General features: G+C 42.6%; 1 protein-coding gene across 1 annotated transcript in view; it reads right to left on the bottom strand.

Annotated features, from left to right (window-relative positions):
* Positions 1-27,009, bottom strand: part of LOC142970058 (talin-2) — a 59,663-nt gene that overhangs the window by 11,686 nt on the left and 20,968 nt on the right. The window contains exons 10-43 of the mRNA XM_076110208.1: positions 24,772-24,927; positions 23,764-23,865; positions 23,114-23,190; positions 21,175-21,355; positions 20,787-20,900; positions 20,429-20,537; positions 19,472-19,680; positions 18,602-18,700; positions 17,767-17,934; positions 16,872-17,006; positions 16,378-16,537; positions 14,644-14,810; positions 11,800-11,928; positions 11,035-11,148; positions 10,659-10,772; positions 10,071-10,205; positions 9,564-9,692; positions 9,254-9,356; positions 8,348-8,556; positions 7,937-8,056; positions 7,463-7,660; positions 7,197-7,336; positions 6,728-6,821; positions 6,540-6,629; positions 6,292-6,414; positions 6,063-6,206; positions 5,258-5,419; positions 4,832-4,972; positions 4,484-4,665; positions 3,055-3,187; positions 2,356-2,457; positions 1,845-2,015; positions 1,502-1,648; positions 28-129 (exon numbers count right to left, since the gene is read on the bottom strand). Coding sequence (XP_075966323.1) covers positions 28-129; positions 1,502-1,648; positions 1,845-2,015; positions 2,356-2,457; positions 3,055-3,187; positions 4,484-4,665; positions 4,832-4,972; positions 5,258-5,419; positions 6,063-6,206; positions 6,292-6,414; positions 6,540-6,629; positions 6,728-6,821; positions 7,197-7,336; positions 7,463-7,660; positions 7,937-8,056; positions 8,348-8,556; positions 9,254-9,356; positions 9,564-9,692; positions 10,071-10,205; positions 10,659-10,772; positions 11,035-11,148; positions 11,800-11,928; positions 14,644-14,810; positions 16,378-16,537; positions 16,872-17,006; positions 17,767-17,934; positions 18,602-18,700; positions 19,472-19,680; positions 20,429-20,537; positions 20,787-20,900; positions 21,175-21,355; positions 23,114-23,190; positions 23,764-23,865; positions 24,772-24,927 — 4,659 coding nt within the window. The remainder of the gene's footprint in view (positions 1-27; positions 130-1,501; positions 1,649-1,844; positions 2,016-2,355; positions 2,458-3,054; positions 3,188-4,483; positions 4,666-4,831; positions 4,973-5,257; positions 5,420-6,062; positions 6,207-6,291; positions 6,415-6,539; positions 6,630-6,727; positions 6,822-7,196; positions 7,337-7,462; positions 7,661-7,936; positions 8,057-8,347; positions 8,557-9,253; positions 9,357-9,563; positions 9,693-10,070; positions 10,206-10,658; positions 10,773-11,034; positions 11,149-11,799; positions 11,929-14,643; positions 14,811-16,377; positions 16,538-16,871; positions 17,007-17,766; positions 17,935-18,601; positions 18,701-19,471; positions 19,681-20,428; positions 20,538-20,786; positions 20,901-21,174; positions 21,356-23,113; positions 23,191-23,763; positions 23,866-24,771; positions 24,928-27,009) is intronic.

Genomic DNA, 27,009 nt, shown 5'->3' with positions numbered 1-27,009 from the left:
CAGATTTCAACAATCTTGAAGGCTTACCATTTCCTGAGCGGTGACAGCAATAGCCTTAGAGTGTTTCACCATACTGGTCTGGTAATCTACGAATGAGCCGTCAGGTTCAGGCGGTGTACCTTCATCCAGCTAAGGAATGACACACACACACACACACACACACACACACACACACACACACACACACACACACACACACACACACACACACACACACACACACACACACACACACACACACACACACACACACACACACACACACACACACACACACACACACACACACACACACACACACACACACACACACACACACACACACACATACACACACACACACACACACTTTCATTTTAGGCATGATTGGTTTGTCCTTCACAAAAGGTAAAAAACCTATTCAAACATGAAAACAATTAATCATTCAGCTCTTAAAATTGCAGTGACATGTTCAATCTAATCTACCCTTCAATTATAATAACTCTATTGGTGCGCAGGCATCAGTTCATCTGCAAACCAACATTAACGCAATTTTATATTCAAATAAACACTCATTATAAATTATCCACCAAATCCACTCTGTAATTACAGCGCGGAAATAAACTACAAAAACATTTGATCACCAGCTTGCATACATTCTGTTTCTGGCATTTCTGCTCAATTAGACAGCGCTCAGAGTCGTCTCAAAACTGAGGAGACGAGAGAGATGACGTCATGTGGCGGGGGAGCATGCTGGTGCCGAAATTAATCTACAATATCGCAAGTACACGCTTATCCCACCGAGTGAGATGACACCTTTGAATCTGCAGTCTTGACTAAGTGACTAAAAGTTCAACAGAAAAGCCTTTAAAACCACCTCCGCAGAGAGGGACCAATATGTAGATGGATTATCTAAGAGGATAATCTCCTTTTAATCAACTACTGACATGCACATGCCGAGTGACACGAGGATAAAACAAACACACACGCTCATCATGCAGATGGAAATTGAACCACCTTCATTAATTATTCATCACGTCCCACACAAAGGTAATGCAGAGATGCCGTTCCCTCTGGTGACCCACACCTGAGGCACTTTTCCACACCTGCGATAACTCTCACTCAGAGAGGCGAGGAGGGATGTAATTAGTTGATGCTATTCTGTCTGCACTTGTGATATAGGTGTTGTCTTGCCTCACACCTTATGCGTTTGCCAACAGTTTGGCTGTTAATTGGAAAGACTTTTTTTTTGGTGCCCGTGAGGTACTGAGGTTGTAATCAAGACGTTACACACAGGAACGAAGAAAGAAGAAGAAAAAAGAAAATCTTAATTAGAAAATGACGGTTACTTTCCTGCCAGTTTCCCTTTACTCGCTATCAACCTCTTACAGATTTAGTACACTTGTTTTCTCAACAGTATTTTATCCAGGGAAAAGAAATGGCTAATAGCCATTTTCCAGTGTGTTCCCTGACCCCAAGCATCAAACATCCTGTGAGACACACCGTGCCCAGCAGCACCCACCTTGGCCATGGCCTCTGCGATGGACTCCACCATTCCTCCCACCATGCCCACTTCACTGGCAGCGTCATTCAGTGTCACCATCATGTCATCAACCGCCTCCTTCATGAGCTGAGCTGCCTCATCTATGGCATCATGGGTATGTGATGCCTGTGAAGTGTCACACAAGGACATCTGCATGTTATATATTAGTAGGATTATTGTTATGAACCAAAACACCAAGGTAAATTTATTGTATGTGAAAACCTACTTGGCAATAAACCTGATACTGATTGAATAAGAATGCCCAGATAATCCCTCCAGGGGTGAAGCAGCCACATATTAAAACGAGCAGCAACAGCTATACCTTTGGGTTTCCTCCACCCTCCTTGGCAGCATAGAGCATCTGCAGGGCAGACTCAGCCAGGGTCTTAGTTTGGTCCAGGAAAGTCATCTGTTGCTGGTGGTCCCTCAGCTTGGATGTCACACCCACAGAGGCCATGATCAGCGGTTCAAAGTAACGGGCCAACTGGATCACCTGAGGCAAAGGGTGAACGTTTTTAATGAGGTCTGTGAGAACTCCTCAATTTTTGCTTTTTCAAATGGATGAAAAGTGTTACAGTAAGTCAACGAACAGCATCAATGATCATTTAAAGAGCGCATTTAGTCGATGGAACAAAAAAAGAAAAAAAAAAATCGGTATATAATACTATTTTGAGATATTATTAGAGATACTGCTGTGATAAAGATCAATACTAATTTTGTCCAACCAACCCACTGGAAATGTGTAGTACTGCTACCCACTTAAAAAAAGTATTAATGTGTTGCTCCACAGCTCCACTATTTAAGCAAAGTAATTAACCCCCTGCCCTATATACCTTATGTCCTAGTTGGGAAGCTTCGCCTCTAGCAGCGGTGGAAACGGGGTCAATTAAGTAGCCAATTTCCTGCACAGTGGACGTCAGTTGTTCTTGTAGCGCCTGAAGAGAGGAAATAAAAAGAAATTAGTTTTTGTCTTGCTTTTTATATGAGACAGAGGTACATTCAAATTATTCAGCTGCTAAAAAGCACTAGGCATAGAGCTAAAGAGAGAAACATTTTCCCTAAGCTACACTAGCTTCTAATATGCAAGCTTAAACTTTTTATGATGCAACAAAACTGGTCTGTGACCAGTTCTGCAATTAAATATATCAATCACCGGCAGAGGGGTATACGGATCCAGTGGGATCCAAACTGTACTGCAGGTCTGCTACTGAAGGATCAATAGAACACTGGCTTGCACTGCAAAAATGACATTAAATCCCTGATTTCTGTCTAATGAGGTGTCTGTGACCTAGAATGGACAGAAACCTAATTAAAACCACCAATATTAGATTCAAAATGTAACAGTGAGACACAAAAAGCAAGACTGGGACTAGAAAAAGAAACAATCTGACTGTAAAACTGACAGAGGCAAAGAAAGATAGATAGAGACAAACAACCAGACAAGGACAGACAAATAGAGACAAATGCAAACAGAGAAAGATAACGGTAGTTGTCTGAGGAAAATGTCAAGTTATTTTCTGACGCTTGCTTACCTCCAGTGAGATGTCGTCCCTGCTGGCTAGGTTCTGGCTGACTGCTGCCAGAGAGGCCTGCTCAATGTCCCGGATACATTTGTTAATGTTATCAATTGACGAGTCGCACTCCCGCTGGCCTGGGGCCTTGTCCCTGAGAATAAAATGGGAACAGGAGAAGAAGAGAATGAGAAAGCAATAAAATGGTTGGAAAAAGAAAAGAGAAAGAAGTTGACAAATAGGACAGAGACGGTGACAAAGAGAGGAAACGAATATATTGGAAGACAGGCAGAGAGAAAAGAAGTGCGAACGTTAACACAACTAACACTTGTTAAAACACAGACAGGATCCAGGATGTTTCTATAACATCTTCTCTACTGGCTCCCTCATCTCATTGCTGCTCAGGTCACACAGCTGAAATGTGGCCTGCAGGGTCTCATCACTTCACAGGGAGACCAAGCTGGGCAGCCAAATTAGCTCCGACGCCTCTGAGCGGTCTGGGGCACCGGCCCCATCGCCAGAATAAGTTTAGTTTAACATCCATCTCCATGCATGGCGGCACACTGACAGTAAAACCTCAAGGAAAACCGTACCTAATGAGACTAACAAAGATACGAGTCCATTCCTATTTGTGTACTTTGGCAATGCAGTTTATAACTAAATGTTATTACAAGGCCCGAGCCAAACTCCCAGTACTTCATTTGCAGTCTAAAAATAAAAGCTGCGATGAGGTCATCAGAATTCGAGAAAGCTAATGTGTAGATGCCAAGCAGAAAACTTAAAATTCACTGGGAATTAGATCCTCATGGGCATCACTTTTGTTCTGATCAAGGTCAGGTACAAAAGGTGTGAAAGTGGAGATTCAAAATTTAAGTCGTGGAAGTAAAAAAACAACCATTTGTCCCGCCATATTACAGTATTTGGGCGTACTTTGTTAAGGACGCTGCTTTAGTCTCAGAGGCATTTTATAGTGCAATGTATGAAAAATTGAATGAATCAAAACTTAATTATAATTTTCACCTCCCATAATCCTCTTTTGTGAGTACAGTGGTGTAAAGATGCCGTAAAGAATAAACTTTCTGAAATTTTGTCTGGTTGCTTGGCAAGACTCCAGGAAGTCACTGCTCACAGGCAGAGAAATAGTGCATCACATAACTACCCGTAAAAACAATGTTTGGGTACAAACCAAGCAAACAAGATGTAACGTTTAGCACGTCTAGAGGTGCTGGTAAGAAGATGTTTGTGCTAAGCTAAGCTAATCGGTTTCTGGCAGTAACTTCATATTTATTGACTGTGGTGATAAGAGTGGTAACAATTATATCATTCTAGAAATTTCCCAAAATGTCAAACTATTCCTTTTAACTTTGAGCTTCAGATACTGTATTTTGTCACCCATCCGTTTCTTCGGCACCCCCATTAGTTACATCACAATACATTTCTGCTCACTAACCGGATGGCTGTGATGAGACTCTTGATGGAGTCGGACACGGTGCGAGAGTGACCAGCCAGGACAGACCAGGTGGGCGGGTCTTTGGGGTTAATGACCAATGAGCGTGCAGTCTTGAGCAGGTAGGTGGAGCTGTCCAGCATGGAGCGTGCTGATCGGAGGATGGGCTCCTGTGCTGCGAAGCCCTACAGAAAAACAAAGCACACTTCAGCGAGAATATAGAAATATATGCATTCATTACAATATCCTGTTTCATTCAGTATATGCCTCTATTTGCTGTAAAACTATTCTAATAATACATGTAATAGCTGTGCATGAATACTGCAAACACGAATGTTCATGTGGGCATACCTCATGGCTGATTTGAGCTGGGACGCTGGCAAATTCTGGGTTTGAAGCAAATGCCGTCAGGTTTTCAACAGCCTCGATTAGCGGAGCCGTGGCGATTCCACACTTGCTCCTGTTCTCATCTGAGAAATCACCATCTAAAGCCTGGGCAGGGAGAGACAGATTATGAAGCTGCATGAAACAAATGTGAAAAAGTTGTCAAACCCAAGAGTCAAGAATTAAACAAGTCATTGACAGACGTTTGATAGAAATCATTTGTGGGAACAAATATGAATCCCAAATGTTTCAGCATCCACTCAACAGAGGATTCCCTAAAATCCTCCCACATCAATCACAAAGGACTGTCGAAGCTAAATCCATATCTATACTGTGGTGAGCCAATTAGGGGACGGAGCCAACCTTTTGACAAGACTGGAAAGGAAATCCTACCTTGATGGTTTTGACCAAGTTGGCAGTGCTGTTTGCCACCTCCTTGGCAGACTGGACAAAGTGCCTCTTGGCAACTGGGTTGGTCGTCCTGGAGGAGGCCAGACGACAGGCGTTGCACAAAGCCGAGGTGTGCTTCGCGACAATGGTGGCTGCAGAGAGCACCTGCCACATTATAAACAACAAGATGTTAAATTAGCTGAACTAGCATGGAGCTCCGCTAAAATTCTGGTATAGACTGGCAAGCTGGAAAGTGACTCATGTAAGAACGCTTCGGGGGGCATATAATGTTGTTGAAGAAAATAAAAGGTGATAATGAAGTAAACATTGAACTTTCAGACCTGCAGTGAGGGCGTCTGGCTACACAGTTGGACACTTCTGTAAGTATTTGCATAAAGGGCTATAAAAAGATGGCTGTGTCAGCTTCAATAACTCAGACTGTCGTAGGGTTCAGTAATATATGACAACATTTTCTTTTATTATTCCATTTAACACAAGAAGTGGGCCTCATTTAAGTGCAACATGTCCAAAGATGAGTCTATAATGACAGCATAAGGAAAGGATTGACACCAACATGATAGGAAATCTGCATGTACTAAAACAAACAATCATCACAGCCACATACTATTCTAAAGGTTCAACACTCATCCATGCAACGCTCTGACCCGATAATGAATCATACTGTGACACATCTCTGCAGAAAAGCAAAGACACCCATCTGATCATACTGCCAACACCTAACCCTGTTATAATGTAGATCAGACATTTGGATGATTGCTATAAGGAGAACATTGTTAAGTGCATGTACCTGGGAGGGACTACTGCCTGGGTCTACGAGATTCTGACAGGCCATCTGGATTGCCTGGTTGGCTTTGGCAAACTGGATGGGGTCAACCAACCCCTGGTGCCCTGCCTGACTGTTGGGATCAGACACACCCACCAGGTAAGAGGCCTGCGGAAGAAAAAGAACAAAACTACCGTCATCAGCATGTACCAGCATCGCCACTACCAAAGAAAAGGGCCATTTGAATCTGTACCTGTCCCGCAGCTTCAGTGAGGCCACACAGGGCTTTTGAGGCTGATCCCACACAGTCCCCAAATGCCGGCACATCTCCAGTCTTGCAGTTCTGAGAAATACCTGCCATAGACTCTCCCAGGACCTGGAGAGAACAAAGGGGCAGGACAGCGAAGAGAGAAGAAAGGGAGGAATGATTAGGATGCTAAGCTCTGTGTGTGCAGAGTGCTTATATGTTTGACCACTTGGCTGTTTGATTTGTAGGCCTACCTTGGAGTTCTCCATCACGCTCTCGATGCAGTCAAAGTAGGAGAGGTCACTGACCGGCTCGTTGGGATTGTCCAGCATTCCTCTGACAGCCTGGGAGATGAATGCCACATGAGACAATAAGTAGAAAAGGTCCTAAACTCAACATCACTCGTCCCCGTTTGATCACAAGGTTGAAAAGTTCCGTTTACCTCCAACTCTCTCAGGGCGTTGTCACACTCATTCTGGCCAGGAGCCTGCTGTGTACACAGTGTGATCAGCTGGTTAATGCTGTCAGTCACTGCTCTGAAACAAACGGACAAGCAGAACAACAATTTTAAAAAAACCTAACCACACCCTAGCCGTTGAAGTATGTATGGTAGAAAGTACTTGTGAGTGTGCAGGTTTTGACATGTGGGAGCATATTTACTGGAGGTTCATGTGCGTTAATAACGAAGCCTGTGATTGTATCCCATCTGTACGCCTGTGGTTGTGTGTGCAAGCTTAAGTAGTTCATAAGCAAATATTTTTAATGATTCATTTTCCCTATACACTAGGGAACTTTCCAATCAGGCTACATATTAACAATTTAAGCAGGGAATACCTAGCACTTCTAAGAAAATACTAGATAAAGGCATTAACAAAACTATTTGCAGGTGTGTATGTGGCTAGCTGTGGTACCTTGCAGCAGCAGCTAGCAGGTTTTTGGCATTGGCTGCTGCCGGGTCGACAGACAGACTTTTAGCTGCCAGCAGCAGCTTGCTAGAAGCCATGGAGATGTTCTTCAGGTTACCAATCACCTGCACCTGGTCATCCTTTTTCTAAAACAACACATAACATCATCAAATTCAATTGAATCGATTGCGTTTGAAGAGTGCTCATGCTGTCACAACTGACTGAAAAAAGGCGGGTAGAGCCCATTGCAAAAGACAAACAACAAGACAGACCTGAGTGTGCCCGGCCATCTCTATACCAGCATCCAGGAACTCATCAAAGTCTTCGCTGAACTTTCCAGAGGCCACCGCCAGCCGGCCGCTGGAGCCTCTGGAGGCATGGACCACCTCGCCTGCTGACTGGTTCAGGTCTGCTGCTGTTTGGTTCAGCTCACTCTGGGCCTCCTGAAATGACCTGGAAGCCAGAGGGAGCTGAACGGAGGACACAGAGAAGGAGTTCACGATGAAAGAGAGACAAAAAGCAGTTAAATAACATTTGCATATAGGAGTGAGAGCAACCACAATGGCCGTTTGTTGTGAACTGTGGATAAGCGCTCAGTGATTTAAGATAAAAACTGGAGTCAATTTCACTTTTAATGGATCATTCATCTCGATACATTCCTCAAGGGTCTTTTTGCTGTGCGGCACTTAAAGACACGCACGATGACTTTGCTGGCAGAGGTCTGGTGAGTCACAGAGGCAACTCACACTTTCAATCAGCAGCTTCTTGCTGGCCTCCCCGATGCTCTTGAGAGCCATGTCCACATCCTTCTGTCCAGGCAGACAGTTGACGCAGTTATTCAGGGAATGAGACACAGCCTTGGCCACCTGGAACGCACAGCAGGTTCACCGTAGACTGGTTAGAGGGATTAATCTACACGCAGCAGAATGATTGATATCAACATGCACTCACAATGTTGCGATTGTTGTATTTTTAACCACCTGCAGAATTGTCCATGCAGTGATATTTGAGGGTGTTCGCTTTAAGGCACTGGTGCTATAGTCTGACATAAAGACTGAGCCTTGCAGCCTGCAGCCTCAAGAGTCACACATAGTGTTAAAAAAGGATAGACACGAAGAATAGACTCCATTTCCCCGAGCAATTCCAAACCATCTCACCTGCGCCAGCCTCTGCTGACTCTCGCCGTCTCCGGGGCAAATCAGTGCCTGCTTGGCCTCGTGAATGAGAAGCGCCGAGCCCTCCATCACGCCACAAGCCGAGTCCAGCATGGCGGCAGCAGCCTGGGGGTCCGTGGTGGAGGCAGCGACACCGCGGGCCGCCTGGGCCAGTGTTCTCAGGACCTGAGCCGTCTCCCTGGCTGCTATTCCTACGCGCAGAATCACAGGTAACAGAAAGTACAGATACGACAGACAACTACTAAGGATCTTTTTATGACGAGATAATGTCACTACCATGAACTCATTTTTAAAGACTGTCATCCTGTTTGCATTGACAGTCTTAATTTGGTCACAGGCAGGAGCAACAAATGTCACATGAGAAATTTCTTCTCAGGTACTATGGAAAATAATGCTGTATTTCAACCAAGGAAACTACCACGGTTATGAAAAGTCCTTGAAAAAAATATTTGTACAACTGAGGAGAACAAACAGCTACAGGTTAAGGTGCTAAAAAGGGCCTTGGCCCACTGCTTCACTCAAAGTAGCCCATTTAGAGCACGATGTGAGATCAGGGCAAAAATATGAACAGACTTTTGACACTGTGTATTGGTAATTGGATAGTTTAGAGTAGTTCAAATAATGCAAAGTGATAATCCAAGGTACAGTGTATACTGCAAAGCAAAATATTCTGGTAGCTAAAAAAATGAACTTACTGTCAGAAAAATGCATGTGGCAGGATTTATATTTCCTATTAAATGCTCATGGTGGCTGTTGAGATTGTGCATGTTCAAAGTAAACGTATTTTGAGTCAAGAGATATGTTGGATGGAGGTGATTACGTGAGCTTTGCTCCCTCGGTTGAGGTTCAATATATTTTTGAAGAAGTCAGCGTGTCAGCAGTACCAACCTGTATAGTGTTCATTTCCTTGTGCAGCACAGGTGAGCAGTTGAGCCATGGAGGATCCAACCGACTTAGAGGTGCTGCCCAGATCTTGAGCACACTTCTCCAACTAAAGCAGAGGCAACGGAGGAAAATAAGACCGCAGCCTTATATGTAAGTAACAAAATATTAGGCTGCAAAGCCCATTGTGCCCCGCTTCAGGCATGAGTTGCCGTTAGTCAATATCTTTTGTGTAACTGGATTGAACTTAATGCGACGGACATTTTCTATGTTGGGTTTGGAGTCAATCTCACGGGTCTAAAATAACATCTCTTACTGATTCTCCTGGTAGTGGTTTCAGCTGGGCATTAACCGCAGCCAGCATGGCATCTTGCAGCTCACTTCTCAGGGTCTGGACGGCAGTGAGCGCAGAGTCGATCTCCATGGGGCCGCAGGCTTCATCAGCCTAGAACATAAAGGATGTACGCCGTCACTCACGATTCACATAGTTACATGGGATATTGCTTGTGTTTTGCACTTGTATTGATCCTTTGACAAAAAAAAACATATTTTGTTGTCAGTTTCAGCAAGTGATAAACTGTTACAAACAAAACAAAGACTTGCACTTGAGGAAAGTGCATCAAACTACTGTCACCGATCAACTGCTCAACTGCTCTGATGTGGAATAAGCAGCAAATGAAATCCCATTTTGACATTATTTTAGCCCATGCCATGATTTTAACCATGAAACGGGTGAATACGTTTGTTTTTGCATGTAACATACAGTGACTTTCTGAATGCGCTGCCACACAATGTGAATGCTTGTGTGTCTGTGTGTCTCTACCTTCTGTACAGACGTCCTCAGCTCAGCCAGGCAGGTGGCCAGGTTCTTGGCACACTGACCCAGTTGCATGGCTGCAGCCTGATCGGTCACGGTGGGAACAGAAGACTTGGCCGAGGTCACCATCTTACTACCAGGCTGCAGAACGGAAATGAAAAAGGAGGAAAAACATTGTTTGATGTTCGATAGAATTATATTTTCCCTCAGATTTAGGAACTGCCTAGAAAACTAAACATTGCATCAGGCAACAGCAAGGGACAAAGGTTTAATTATGTGTTGGTATTTGCGGAGACTCCGCGCTCATCCATCAGCTCTAAAAGTGCAACTGAGGCATAAATGCATAATCGCACCAGATCACTGCTGCTTTAACTGCCTGCTTGCACCAAAAAGAGGTTACTGGCCTATTTTCAATGGTTCCGCACATGACAGGAACACTATTTATACTTTGTTCAGCCTGGGTCTCGATGTGAGACTAAAGTTATTCAATTTCAGTATGTGGACGTAAAGTTTTACCAATCTCCCCTCCAACAAATCAGAGAAATGTGAATGACATATTGTGTGTGTGTGAGAGAGTGTGTGTGTGTACTGCACCTGTAAGAAGTTCTGGCTGGCAATGATAAGTGCTAGCTGTGCACTGAGGTCCTCTGGTTTCGCCTGACTGCCACGCACCCCCTGGACCAGTTGTGGGATGTGGTCCGCCACTGCCTATACACAACACAACACACATGCATATAAACAGGCTTAAATACAGTCAACATGGAGACTCAGTATAAAATCACTCTATTATACGATCAATCATCATGCAAGCAATTAGAACGCACACAATGCAAAGGCATTAAACAGCTGATTAGGTCAATTAGGATATAAAAAGAAATATTTTGAAGTAAGCATATTAAATATCTCACAAAAGGAGGAATGTAACAAACCAAAGCGTAAATAGCACCCGACTGTCATCATTGATTCTCACCTTACAGCTCTGCACCAGCTGCTGGTGAGCAGCAGTGTTCTTGTTGGAGGCAGCAGCGTTCTGAGCAGCAGCGATCGTCTGCGTGGCTGCAGCAGCAGCTTGCTTAGCAGCATTCTGAGGGACACAAAGAACCTTCAAATATCCACATGTACAATATGGTTGAACAGTAGCTCTCCAGTAGTGTAAATACAGCATAAATGAAGGTTGTATAAACCTTGTTTATTCAATACTAATAAATGATTGCAGTTAATAAAAATCCTAATATTACAACAACTAATAATCATGAAGTAAAATGTGCATACAGCTACACATTGTAACAAACTATAAAAGGACAAGGAACTTGTTGAGCATGTAATGCTGTGAAATTCATTAACTCTGTTAATATCCTAATATCCTTAATATCCTAGTTTGAAGAGAAATTGAGCCGTGAGTCAAATAACCCTGAGGCAAATGAGCCCCTTTCGATCCATTTTTATGATTACGCTTTTTCCTATTTCAGGACCATTTAAAAAGAGCAACAACAAATCTGAAACCATCTAACAACACTGACAAATGGCAAATGGCAAAAGACGTGCGGCTGAAATCAACATCAAATACTCGCAGCCAAGAAAAGTCTCCAGTTGTACTACTAGATGGTGATGTGTCATCTTAATATTTGGTCATTTAAAAATGGTGACATTTAGGATTGATCTTCAGATTCCTGTTCCCGAAGGAGCCATTTCTCTTCGGACAAAGCGTGGTAAAGGTTAAGCCGGCGTCACTGACCTCCAGTCTGTTAATTAGTTTCTTCTTAATGGCGTTCTGAGCAGCAGCGTTGGTGGCCACACGCAGCCCCTCCGCAGCCTCCCGCAGTCTTTGCTGCTGGTCCTCATTCTCTGGGTACGCCGCCGCGCCCTGAGAACACAAACACAGATCAGCAAATATACCACGAGGTTAGCAGCATGGGGGGAAAACAGCTGGTATAAGGGTGGGAAGACAAAAAAAATAAAGGCTGAGTGATCTGTTCACAACACTCCCTGACTTTCTACAATCTTTAAAAAGACAGTTTTTTAAAAGCATCATCATCAGCCTCATTATTTCTGAATGGACATGTTAGCACTCATCACCTACACCTAGTGAGACGAGCAGCAGACCCACACAAGTCATCTTAGAATATCCCATCAGTGTAGCCAGACCTTTGAACACGACGCAGAGTTCAATCACTGCACTCAAACTCAGCTACAGCTCATCTTCATCACTTCTTTGTCGAAGGCTAAACTGTCAATAGATGCCGTTTGTTCACATTAGCAAGCAGCTCTTTTCCTTTTCCTGTTTATGGAACCAGCGGTGCAAGTTAACTGGGTTCAGTGGAGACCAACATCAATCGGCACCTCCGTGAAAGCTTCGATTAGGTGCTGCTGCCATTAGGTTCATTAATTAGGAACTCTGTAGCTTCGCCTGCAGCTACTGTAGACAGAGAGGTGAGTGTGTGTGTGCAACTGAAAATCTGTCATTAAGGTAATGTTCAACCGCACAGATGCTAACACAAGTCACAAGAGACACAAATATCACTATGAACAAAGCACACAAGTGTACAAACATGAAAACTAATGTTTTTCCTGTTCATTTCTAGTAATTTCACAGTGGAAAATGTTTTTGTTTCAACATTTGACTTTGCGTAAATCACGGTATACGTTAGATGTTAGTGAGCAGCTTCAACCCAGTGTTTGCAGCTGCCTGTTGGCAACTACTGACACCATTTAAATGTAACAGCCAATTTGCATAATTATTAAAAAGTGCCGTTTCCAGAAGAAGTAACAAGATATCACATGCAAGAATTAATAATGGAGAACTAGCCTTCAAAAAGCTAGAATATATGTAATATAAGTGTCTAACATTACCTGACAGGCTTTAAAAAAAAGAAACCAAGCATGAACAGTCAGCTGTAAAAGATACAGGCCAAAAACTAAACTGCACAAGCTCAATCAATCAGTTACCAAGGCTACGGCTGGCTGAAGTGTGAGCCTCCATTGACACAGATAAATCTACAGATAAGTCTGTAGCTTCAAACTCGACCATCAAACCAGCTGGAGGGCGTCGTTTCATTTTCATGGTGGAAGTGGAGAGCTATATCAGAGTGTGATGGTGCAGACAGATAATGAGACTGATGCAGAGAGATAACAGACGGATAGTCTGGATGGATGAAGAGTTTGAGCTCTTAATAATGTTACGCTGGAAACTTGAGGTGTGAGAAGATCTTGAGGGAAAATTGAAAAGCTGTATGGATTCAATTTCAATTTAGTATTTATTGTGATTATTCATTTTGTACTCAGATGTCTTCATAGGCCAATAACTGACCATAAAAAGATTGCTGTTAAAACAAAAAGGATGAGGCCAGGCTGTGAATAAATCAATGCACTAAACAGGATTGTTTGATCCTGCTAATTAAAAATGTCCACTAACATGTTAAAACATGATATTCAATATGTTGCATAGCGCCAGCAAAGTGGTAGCTCTTTTATTTTGTCATCTTATTAAACGTTTAAAGCAACAACTTAGAGTTTTACAACTATGTTCATGTATATTTCAGATAAAAGAGAGAAAGAATTGTGGCTTAGAGAGCTCCAGGTTACCTTCAGTATCTAGCAACGGAGTGTAGCTAATAGTAATTCTATGACAATTATAGAAACTAAATTGAAACCAAAGAGTATCAGAGCGGTATTGAACCCAGGTTGGGAGTGTTGCAAAGCCCAAATATTTGTTGACCAATTCCTGATGCAACCTGCAGCTGCTACATAGAGAGTAAATCATTGTTTTAACTGGGATGAGATGAGAACACATTTTCTAATTCACAACTTAGTCTAACCAAGTCTAAATTCAGACAAATCTAATTTGAAAGGAAAAATTCTGCAAACCCATAAAACGCTCACTAATTGGATGTCTGCGGACTGACATGAGCATGTCTGCAGATGTTGACTTCAGCATCCAAAACCATTGGAAAAACCTTTTTTCACAAACACACCTTGGCAGTGGGGTGTGTCCAGATTAAAGATCTGTCCATGTCATATTTTTTCTATTGAAGAATGTTCATAAAGGTTGTCTTCCATTTATGAAACAACATCTTATCAACAAGACTAAGCAGAATCACTTCACAAACTTTCATCCGTGGTCTTTTTTCCATTTTGCACACAGACGCACACACACACACTTGTGGCCCAGCTTATTTCCCCTCTTCTGTCATTGAAAAGGTCACCCTGGACAAGAGACTAAAGCCCAGACATGTAGACTTTCATGTGGATTTTAGGAAATGCCACAACTGATTAAAACCAAAACTTTCCCCAAACATCCACCCAAAACATGTATTTGGGTGGACTGTTTTTGGTGACACTGAACGCCAAGTTACTCAAGTTACAGCAGCCCACTGCCTCGAAATGCTGAAGATGGGCTGAATGCAGAAGTCATATTGTATTTACAGTATCTCTTCAGTTGAGTAAATGTATTGCTTTTTGTTAACAAAAGCTGAGATATAAAGGCAAAACAGAGATTAACAGGCTGAGAAAAAAGTACCAGCGTCGCTGCTGGTATTAAACTTAATAAATACGACATGCTTCGTATCTCACACGCCGTTACCTTTGCTGCCTCCACCATCCTTGCTGTGGCGTCAGCCAGCAATTTAGCAGCCGCCAGCAACTTCTTAGAATTGTCGACGTCCACCTCGGCCTCAGCGTCAGACCTCATGGCATTCACCAGGTCCGAGGTGGCCTGAGCCAACACCCGAGCCTGACGGACCATCTCGCCTGAGACGAGATGAGAGACGACAGAGGAAGTGTAGAGGCGAGGGGGAAGGGGAGAGAGAGGGAGGAGAGAAGTGGATTAATGGATGAGTCATACTAAAGAAATGCAAGCGTGTTAATACATTACTATTTTAAATAAACTGCGTAGCTCTGTTCTTTTGCTGAAAATCCTCCCGAGTTCATTGTCATGAACAATTTGGACAAAAAAAAAAAAAAAATCTGAATTTCTCAAAGCGCTTGCAATAATAACTGTGCATGATGACCGCTTTCTTGTGCGTGAGTTGGAGCGAATGATGCAATGCTGGCAAATCTTAGTGGAGCAGATAAATATTTCAACAAACTGCACTGATTTATAATTTGACACCATTTTATTTCTATCAGTAAGAGAAACTTGAAGGTAAAATTACTGATAGTAAGTTAACTCATGTTGTGACTGTTTAAAGACGTCAACAATAGAGAGCTGTTGAACAGAAAGTTCAACGTCATAAAAAAAGCTCCTGATGGGAGAAAACAAGAGACAAACATCTTTCACTCAGCTCGGTGGGGTTGAATCTCGAAAACATCTCTCTCTGATCGGATGTGCATCATGTTTTAACACCTGTAGGTGACGTGTGAAGACACAATTAGATGCAACTGTTCCACCAGCCCTGGTGTTTTTTCGATTCTAAAAATATTCTTGAAATCAGACTAATGAGAGAAGACAATGGTGACGCAGACCTGGCACACCGCACAAGCTATTTGGCGATAATTCATGTGAGAGCATCAGCTGATCTGCCAACAGACGGACTCACTCTGCTTTTTTCTCCCGTTGTTACGTTACCTGACATATTTGACACCAGTTCAAAAGTGATATTTGCCAACCAGCTGCACGTATTCCGGCCTCAGCGGAGCAAACAGCAATTCTAGTTGTCTATCAAGCGAATCGAATCGGCTAAGCTGACCGCTGGCCCGGGACATTCTCTGTGAATCTCTCTCTATCCATCCGTCTTTCTCTGCCGTCAGACTTGCTAACATCCCTGTCAGCCTCTCTCTGGGGCTTCACCGTCGCTGACAGCGGTCCTTTCAAACCCACCATCATGCCAGTTTTTTGAGGAGAAGATGGAATGAATGATTCATAGTAAGACATCTACTCCAAAAGCAGAGACTTTAGAGCTGTGGAAAGCAAGTTTATATTAGATTAGATGATTTTTCATCACCTATTTAACATTATATATTTGGCTAAGAAGGGTTTTTAGACTGAATTTCAAAGCATAACAAGAGCTCACAAAAACTGTGTCAAATATAAAACCTGGCTGAAAGTGTCTGGCTGTGGGTTGTTCTGTCCTGCTTATGACAGTTTAAACCATGATTGCTTTTTAAATCAAAAACTAAAAGGTCAATTAATTAACCTGTTCCTTAACCTAGATGGTGTACAAAATAAAAGTGTGATTATTTCAACATACTTAAGCCTTTTTCTATATTTCATTTCATTAATCATATTTGAAAAAGCGTTCCCACAATGGCTGACTGTGGATACACAATTAAGATTCCTTCATTTTCATCCCCGATCAATATCTTCTCTTGGTCTCACCTGCGTCTCCCATGGAGGTGAAGATGCTCTCAGTGACGGTCATGATGGTGTCTGTGGCCTGGTCATAGCGCCCGATGGGCTCCCCCCTTGAGGTGTACTGCCGAACATGCTGCAGGAGATCTCCCAGAGACTGACTCACCACGCTGGCTGCTGCGCTCACCTTCAACACGGACGATGCACATCATTAACGTTAGTGCTGCTGTGTCTCTAAAGCTGCATTATTCCCTGCTTCTTATTCCAACAGGTTGAGGACAAGCACACTGGACTCATTATCTTCATTGCTTCTTAAGCTGGGTGTTAGTACAGAAACGGAATACCTTAAATAAATAAATAAATGTTTTAAATAGGAAAAACAAGAAACTAGTCAACTCATTTGTTGCCAATTAGGATTTTCTGGCTCAAACTTGGGGTGTATCTTCCTCGACAAAACAAGAAATGCTACATGGAACGATGGAGTTCAGTGCATCGTTGGTGTGAACTTCGATCAAGCTGACCTGTTTGAGGAGCTCGCCATCTTCTGTAGCCGAGAGGCAGGCCTGGACGCAGCTTTCCACCGAGCGATCCACCAGCTTCCCGGCTTCGATTAACTGCTCCTGGCAAACCGGTGAACTGATGGTGGGACTCACCACCTACAACAACAAGGCGAAAAGTGAGGGGAAAAGAAGTGATGGTGAGGCAGGAAAGAAGATAAATGAGACTTTGTCTCAGTTTAAATGGTAAAAAGAAATAATGCCCAAAAGTTATCTCCATCTAGCTTCCCCAATGCGACTCAAACGGAAACGGCAAATGTATTGTAAATTGGAGGAAAACCCAGTGCTACAGTCTTTAAATCATTAAATTATGTTTGACAGAGAACAGCAGTAACAGCAAAGGGAGAGGAGAAAACTATTGGAAAAGGATTCAGCAGACGGTTCTCATGATATTACTGAGAGGTGAGGATTTGTTTAGTGAATGCAACTCTTCTGATTAAGAGCCGCGAGGGCATTTAAACTAATTAGACGCTTGTGGGTTGTTCAATTAAAGACGTTCAAATACAATGTGGGCACAGGGTCTATAATGGTACCTTGGTGCATCCTGATATATTCACTCTCCAAATTGTTTTTAACCTGCAGATAAATTGGAGTTTATTTAATTATTTGAGGAATCTTTATTTCCCAAATCTCACTGCACATTCTACTTATGAGAAAAGCTAACAAAGCAAATGGGGAGTTATTGTCATCCAACTGCAACGGTAATATTTAAATCCGAGACAGATCTTACGTAACATTACACCACTCAAGCATTTGCATAATATCCACTGAATTTACTTTTTGGGAATTGAGCTCATATCATGCAAATACTGATGTGATGCCAGTCCTTCAGTACAATGAGTCAAACACTTTCTTGTACCTTGGCACACGCCACCAGCTGGGAGGTGGACAGGGCACACTGGGTGGCAGCAGCAATGACCCGGTTCTGAAGCACGGTGTCCTCGGCAACCTGGGCAACGTTCTTGGCCTTCAGCACCATCATGGCTGCAGCGTTGGCCACTGCCTTGGCCAGATTCATCAGGATGTCCTACAACAAGGGGCGGCAAAGATGAAAAACAAACGCACAAACTATCTCATCGGCAAGCCGCACAGTCTGTCCTATAAAATGTTTCTCTCGTTCTCATAAACAGTTGACTAATATTGTGGCACAGGCATCTGGATAGTGCAGATACAGGTTAAAGAATAATTCCTTATAGCTCTGTGTCACAGGATTGTGTCTGTAGCGTGTAACTGCGCTAAAAGAGAGCAGAAATATCTAACTCCTCATTTCATTTCTAACAGGAAGTGTTTACTAATTGTACTATATATACACTCAACAATCTAATATAATAAACACTTACCAGCTGTACATATGTACAACTCATCATTAATAAATGAATGTAAAAGAATGTGGTTGCGTGTCAGGCAGGATGTAAGATAGGTTCTAGATTTGATCCATGTGTAACCGTCGGCTAACATTGTATTACAATAACAATCGCGATTCAGCCAAGTATGAGCTCCATGAAAGAAAAACACAAGCTTGGCAGCAAGATAAGCATTCAATTCACCAAAGCTAAAATACAATCATAGTGCCTCCATATTCCCCTGGTTACAATGTGTTTTTGATTAACTGAGGACTGAGCTTTCTTTGATTATTACACAGAGTGTGCGGATGATGATAATGATGATGATAAATGGACCGGGTGCAGCGTTACCTGGAACCTCTCGTCTGTCTCGCTCTCTCCAATCTGGCGCAGGAGGTCTCCACTGGCCTGGCCGATGCTGCCTGCTGCTGTCAACACAGTCTGTCTGGGCTGCGCACACACGCACGCACGCACACACACACACACACACACACAGAAAACCATCAGGATGTGAAACTGCATTTGGATGCCTGGTTGGAAACTGCATCATCTTTCTTCTTGAGGTATAGCTCCTTAGTAACATGTAACGGGTTTTAATGCGTTACATGCTGCATCGAAAACAACATCAGTGCCATTTGAGTACTGCACACTGCACACGACCTGGACAATTAAATTAGCCGAAGCCGGCCAGCAGCGGAGGATGATAATGTGATTAGGTGTAGTTTGGAGGAGCAGGACAGACACTGCATCATAGAGAGGTGATACATTGTCTCAGAGTAGAGCTGCTACACGGCAAATTTGATTAACTGTTTTGATTGTCTGATTTGATTTGGATAGAAAAAAACAAACGCATCAAAATCTGTCATTTCAAGGAACACAATAGTGAAAAGTTTGCTTGGCTAAAATCCAGAGTCAGACTTTACTTTCACACATTCTTCCTGTGTCTTTTTATCTGCCCTCTCTATCAGAGTGTCCCTCCTCCTTCTCCATTTGGTTTGGCTTTCACATGTCAACGTCTACACTAATATCTCCCATTCTGTCCTTCAGACTCTATTTGACATGTTGGAAAGGAAGAAAATCCTTAACGGCTAATTTCAGAAGCAAAATGAAGAGAAACAGACAATATGGTAATACTTATACAATACTAAAATGTACGGTATAATAATAGACTGACAATGTTCATGGCATCATTATCTCATGGTCTGGGGTTCCTTAGCTCACCTCTCCAGAAGCCGGCTCCACAGCCTTCAGCAGGTCAGACACGGCCCCTGCGAGTGTCCTGGCAGCCCTCATCAGGTCATTCCCTCCGCCCACGTCGTCCTCCATCAGTGCAGCCAGCAGCTTCACACCCTTTGACATTTCTGTCAGGTTGGAGGAGATGGTGGTGATGGCGCAGCCCACGGCGGTGTAGTCTGTGTCAGTCGGATCGCCTGAGTACGGAGCGAGAGGACAGATTAATAAGGGCCATCAGATAAATAGAGTCCTAGAGAAGTGAATAAAACTAAGCTTGTCCAGACCCAAACAGAGAGAAATGGAACTGCAGTGGGTCTTCTTAAGATTCACAGACTATTGCCGAACCAAGAGGCAGAATGTATGTCTTTAACTGAGATTAGAGACTGCAGAAACACATACATCTATTTTAGCAAAGAAAAATAAGCAGGACAACGGACAGAAATGAGGGACACATTGCTATCACTCTAAAGCACAGATCAAATGAAAAGACAACAACCAATCCACCAATTTCAACCGGGAATGGCTCAGAGCCAATACACACCTTCACCAGGCCTTATTAAACCAAACCACAGCAGGATACGGGGGATCTATTAGACTTTATACAGGATCTACAATGATGTTAATGAACACCAGACAGATGGAAAGGATCGGCTTTAAAGTCACTAATTGGCCAGACAATTTGAGCTCTGCAGAAAATAGCACCCCTAAAATGTACTTGTAAAACTGTGGGCGTGTCTTAACACTTTTACTGGTTTCATTAAGCATTCCTGAAAAGCCTCTAAAAAAAAAAAAAAAAAAATCCCACAATGGCTAGTATGCACAGATATACAATGTGGCCTAGTATCAACACATTGACATTTAATATCCAGGGAATTGCAGTAAATTCAAGCCTTGGTAGCAGACAAAACAGAGCACAATCTGCTGAGTCATGCCAGTGCCACTGACCAGCAGTGAGGTTGACAACAGAGGCTGTTCCTGCAGTGATGGCGTCGACCTGGGAGTGGATCTCATGTTTCGACTCATCCATCTTGTTCTGGATCCACACCTTGGATGCCTAGGTACACAGAGAGAGAGAGACCACACCAAAAGTCATTAATACGCATGCATAAAATGCACCTAAACATGGCCGTCAGTCTGCAGACAGAATCATTATTCCTCATCGTCTGTCACTATGCTTTAGTTTTATGGCTGTTTCACTGAAAGCATGCATTGAAAGTGATATATTACCATACTATGTGTATAGAGAATGAGTATCTAGGGTTTCTTATTAACTGTAGGCACATGTGTGTGCCCTGTACAGTACCATGTCTTGTCCCAGTGGCGGCAGGTTGTCGACCTCCCCGAGGTCAATCTGGGCTTTCTGCACAGCTTGCATACTGGTGTTGATGGTTCCCATCAGAGCCTGCTGGGCTGAACTCTACACATAAGGTAGACAAGACAGGTTCATTTCTCACAGAATTCAGCCTATTGGGGTGTTTCAAGAAGCCGTGCTGAGGGAAGATGATTGCCCCCCCTTGTGAATCTAATTGTTTGCATGTTAATTTACCAAATTATAACAAATGATGATACACCCGTTTAGTTGTGCCACCTAAAACAAACCCATTTGAGTGGCATACACCTTTAAAAAGGACTTCATCTGTGGGTGAAAACTTCACAAACATCAGACTGAGAGCCATTTTTGCTGTTCTTACAAGAGGTGGCATGTGTCCACGGTGCATCTGACCCATTGTGATCTGCTGTTGAGCAGATGGCATGGTGCCCATGCTGAGCGACTCTGTGCCAATGGAGCCGGAGCGGATCACCCCTGGCAGTGCCACCGAGCCATGCTCCACCCGGCCCACGCGATTAAACTGCTGCTGAAGGATGGTGGACCTGCAGGCACAAAAACAGGAAGTCAATGCAAAATCTAGCAATGTTAAGGGATGATCACTTGTCTTTAAAACACCATCTTTTTTTTTCTACATTCCTAAGCTTGTCCAAAGCAAAGATTAAAATAATTTAATTTAATTTACTATTCATCTACCTGCCTTAAGTTACTGCTCTCTGTCTTTGTACGGCAGTATTGGCAGAATCATTAATATTTTGTTTTAGTGAAAACAGGCCTGGTCCTTATTCATGTCTATTTTCAGCTGAACATCACAGACCTTATTTCCACCAATATTCACTTTGCGCTGCCTCATTTGAATGACACTCTTATCCGTTTGCACCTCTCTTCTCACCTTTGCATCATGCATGCATGCTTCGCTAAGGCACTGAGGAGTGTACCATGCTATTGTATTCCACTTGTCTTTCCATGGCCATGTAAGTAGAGCCCATTTCGATAACCAAGCAAACAAACTAAATGAAAAAGCAAATACGTACTCCAACAAGAACACAAAAAGGGAAAAAAGCCGCTAAAAAGAAGAGAAAACAAGAGCATGTTTCTAGTTTTCACTGTGTGTGAGTGTGTTCATCGGAGAGATTAAACACCAAGCAACGTGGTTGTGTTCGTTTGTGACAGTGTGCCGCTTATACAAAGCAGACCGATGCTGCAGAGTCTTCCCACTGATGTGTTTTTCTGGAAGACAAAGCTTTGTTTTGTTTTCCCTCATATCGGGCCTTCTAGAGTTTGACTCGCTACATGTTTGCAGTATTAAAGACTTTTGCCTTCGGCCCTGCGCACAATCCCAGGTTTAAAAAAAAGAAAAGTAGAAAAAAATACCATAACAATTGCAGCAAATTCACAGTTTGAAGCAGGAAAGCAATATCAATTGAGGCTAGACAGGGAAAGGGGCTTCAGGTACGCATTGAGAGTCCACTGTGAATAAATGAGCTAATACACATCTAGTCAGGAAATGCTCAGAATGGGCCTTTGCTCGTCCAGTGCTGCAAAACTTCCTCACATCACGATTATCTCTCAGGATAAAAGTCGAGCTGAGGAGGCACTCATGTGGTGAAATGAGGTCCTGGAAGATGGATGCGTGGTGTGTGGTCGAGGGCGGCGGTGAGAAGGAAATTGAAAAAGCACCCAGACTAATATTGTGTTTTGATAGAATATGCAATAACTATGCAATAATAAATTGAGCTCATGGACAAACCATTATCATACCTCAGTTTATACTGGACTATAAAACTACTGGAGGGAATGAGATCACATGGGAACTACTGGAAGGATTCATCTATACAACTATAAGTTTGGTGTGAAGCAGCTTTATCTCCATTTTCTTGCTTCTGTAAAGCTTCGTCTCTACAAGTAGCAGCAGCTCTCTGAGGCTGTATTCAGGCACATTGTTGCTTTGAGCTAAATGCTAGCGTTTGCATGCTAATATGCTTACAATAACACAGTGAAATGCTGATTTTTAGCCATTATGTTTATTATCCCAGTTTAGTGGGTTAGCATGCTAGTATTTGCTAGTTAGCCCTTAACACAGTACAGATAAGTGTTGAAAGGAATGTATAGTTTTGCAGGTCATGAACCAAAACATTGGACAAAATGAGTTATTATTACACTTCATTCCTTGGAGAACACAAATGTTAAGACCATATTAATGTCAATTCATCCAAGAGTTGCTGATTCCACAGACTCATATTCACTGTGGAAAAAAAAAAGAAATCCTAAACACTTTTACTAGTTATTACTAATTTACTTACTTTTTCGGGGACACAGATTCCTCGAGCATGGTCGACTCCTCATCGCCTTCTAATCCAAAGCGGTCCTTGCTTTGCTTCTGCAGCAGTGAGAGAAGTAAACTACATTTTAGTTTCAAAAGGAGCTCACAGTGATTTTCAAAAAGTAATCCCGAGGCCATCTTCAATGTCAGATTTAGTGTAACATTAAAAAAAAAAAAAAAAAACCTGGGCCCAGATTGGTCTCAGATTGACACATTTATATCTATTTTTAGGCTTTGGAAACACCAGATAAAAGTCATTTAAACTTAAATGTCATATGAAATAAACCCGATGAAAGCAAAACAGTGCGCCAGAGCTTATTCAAGTAGTGCTACCCTTTCGACAGGTGTGCAGAGATATCTTTTCAGTATATTGAAGGCATTAGGCGAAGAAACTCACAATTTGTGTCAACCGTCTTATCTCAGGAAAGAGAGAATGGAGACCCAAATATGGAGGCGGGGATTTGAGTTCTTTCAAGTGTCCCTTCAACACATGAGCCCAGCTGTGCTGTATTTCTGTTTATTTAACTGTAACTGTACGACACAGAAGCCTGAACACATCACGCATCAACAGATCTGAGACTTCATCGATTCAAAATGACTCATCGGTGTCTCCAGAGATAAGTGTCTCACCTTTTTGAGGATGATATCGATGTAACCGGCAATGAGCTGAGAGATCTGTTCCCCTTCAGTGGTCTGCACCGAGTAATAGCTCTCCTGGTACTCCCCAAAGTCCTACACACACACACACACACACACACACACACACACACAATTTAGTCTAATTTTAAACATGCATTTTATACGAGGCTGCAGGGAAAGTAACCACTGTAGTGCGTGTACTGAAGATTAAAGTGAATCCATGTAGCCAGCTAGTTGCAGATAAATACTACACATTGTGTTTGGTGACATCAAACTGATTGCAACATACAGAGAGTGGGATTAACCCAGGAGGCATGTTGGAGCAAATGTCATGTAGGGAAACCGAGCAGAAAAAATAAATCTGGAAGACGTTTTTTAGTAAAAATCTTTACACCTCTTATGGGCACACTTTCAATCAATGTGGGGACCCCGTCTAATTCACGACGGATCGGAATCTATGACTCCTTCAACATGTGAACGACAAATCAAATCCATTTTGAATTCTAGTGTCACAAAAAACACACAGCCTCAACCACAAAACACTCTGCTGAATTAACAGCAACCGGAGAGAGTGTGTGTTAATTTAATAGAGACGGTTCATCTACCAGATCTGCAAGATTAAATCCAAGTTGCTCATTGACTCCGGGTGCGGACACAAAGGAGGGATATTGACAGGGAAGACAAAAGAGTCGGTTCAATAACTGAAGTGCGCGAGGGAATGAAAGGACGGGCAGACTGAGCACTACAGTGATTGTTTTATGGCCACTGCAGTGAACAGTTGGGTTCAGTGAGCCTGTCCTTCTTATTTACTACATGGGATTTATGCTCCGTGTGGACAGAATGAATAAAAGATAAAACGGCTGAGAGAACAAAGGCAGCCGTACCGAAAACCTTGTGAATTCTTGTGAAACAATATCCGGAGCCTCTGTGATGAATCCTAGTGCAACATGGTTCAGGGTCCAGTAAGATGCTGTAGGTTTGTTTGTATGCGTGTCTTACCAGGGTGAAGCTCTTGGGTGATGCTGCCCACCTCTTCACAGTGGTGAGTGGCCACTCCTGAACCACGTCTTTGGTCTTCTCCTCCACTCTCAACACGGACTCTTTGGTGATCCCCAGGAGCCGCGGCACCAGCTTGTTCTTACTCTTCATCTTTTCCTGTAAGAAAACACCATTTTGTTTTCAATCCTTCCAAATGTTTAAGACACTTAAACAAATCTCTTGACAGTTACATCATTTTGCAACCATTGTTGGATGACTGACAACATGTCATCGAGGGATGGCTGCTCACAGACAAGAAGCGGTATCGAGCGCCAACATGGTGTCAAATAACCATCTTAAGCTTTGGTTAGAGATGTGATAGTTTCTCTCATACAGAGTTTAGTAACTGATGAGTTTAACAAAGCGCTGTGTACACTCAAACACAAGTGAGTTGCCTTTTCTTGTCAGTTAAAAGAGATCTGCTTTTTTAAGGAAACTTTTGTATTTTCTTTTTTTGTACTTTTATCACTCCTGCACTTCCGGAAATTCAAACAGTTTGACAAGATCTCACGACTGGATTTTTCTGAATTGAATTTGCAAAAAAAACAAAAAACTAAACATTTGCTCCTTTTAGATGAAGTAAACTATATTTAATTTTTCATTGCTTTCATTTTTAAGAGATTTTGAGTTTCCATAAGCTTTTAATCCACACTTTGCATTCCATTATATATTACATTTTTGATGTTTTTACCATTTTAACATTCACTATCACTTATCAGTTATCATAACCCTGCATACTTCTTCTTCTGCCACATTTTTGCCAAAAAACCTTGCAGCATTGCTAACACACACACACACACACACACACACACACACACACACACACACACACACACACACACACACAGGCCTCTGACAATGAACGACAGGCCTCTATGAGTGCCGATACTGACATTAATACTAGTACTGCTGAATTAGCCCATATACTGTAACACTTCCTGCAGTAGTAGTAGGACCATCTTTACCCACCAGAGTGATACAAGTACTCTCAGTTGGACTGCCGGCGACATATGCAGTGCTCCCGTACATCCACATGTTTCAACTGAGGCTGTGTGCGCGTTAATGTCAGTTTGTCTCATCTTGTCTGTATTTAAAACTGCAACATGTAAACCTCTGATTTTCATTGCCTTATGTATGCAGTACACTTTGTGCACCAGACTTCCCTCTCTTTGGACGACGTTGCATAAATAAAAGTAGAATTAATAAAAACCAACAAGACACACCAACCCCCATGATGCAAACAAACCATTTTAAATGTCACCTATATTCCCTTCAGCAAACAACTCATTTCCATTTTCCCAGGCCTGCTGAGGGTATTACCTGAATAAAATTTAGAGAAGAGGACAGATTAACAGTTCAAGCGAATTTAAATGTATAGGCTTGCAGCTTGAAACTCTAATTCTGCTGTCAGACTGCTCTGCCAAGATGGGTATTCATCTGTCTAACCAGTTAAAAGAAGAAAAAAATAACTTTCCCCACTTAGTAATTAAAGCATTATGTCTTAATCATGTCTTTATCTGCCTGTCAAAAACTCTCAACCTCCCCCTGTATTCACTAAACCTCTAATGTCATACTTCAGTCGCTCTCTGAGCCGGCAGAACAGCTGACTTATTTTCCTTTCCCTTGCATGGAAAGAGAAAGTGTTTCTTTAGGAGCTGCAGTCGGTGAGCAGATGGACAGACCGCGATGGGCTGTGACGTGAGGGCAAAGAGGTGAGTTGTGTAAAAAGTCCTGGAGGGCCTGTAAACCCTCTGGGGCCTCCAGGGGTTATGGGTTAGGTACTATAGGCTGCATTTTTTCCAGGTGTTATTTTTAAGATGTTTCTGCTCCACTGGATTACTCTCAAGAATGACGGAAACGGCAAAAGGTGGGCAGATAAGATGTCAAACGGATCAAGGGGAACACAGATCCAAAGCCAGGAGGTGGGACACGGTTTAGGATTTGTGGGTTTTTACGCTTAATAGCAATAAAAGGCAAAGTAGAGTGTGGACTTGCAGGACTGTGGAATGTGTGAGCTACTGAAAATGAGGATTTGATGAGGTGAGCTCCAACCTAATAGAAAGTTTGTGTTTTTTTATACTTCATCTCTACTCTTATCCCCTGGTGCTGAAAGCTACTGATGAAAAGCCAGGAACTGTCTGGCAGAGAGTCAGTAACAGCAGCACAAGAGACTGTTTTTTTTTTTTTTTTTTCAAAGCA

Source organism: Anarhichas minor, unplaced genomic scaffold, assembly GCF_050575085.1.
Source record: "Anarhichas minor isolate MPS153535 unplaced genomic scaffold, ASM5057508v1 ptg000042l, whole genome shotgun sequence".
NCBI classification, from domain to species: domain Eukaryota; kingdom Metazoa; phylum Chordata; class Actinopteri; order Perciformes; family Anarhichadidae; genus Anarhichas; species Anarhichas minor.
The sequence above is the reverse complement of the archived record's forward strand: the minus strand, read 5'-3'. Positions and strand labels throughout refer to the sequence as shown.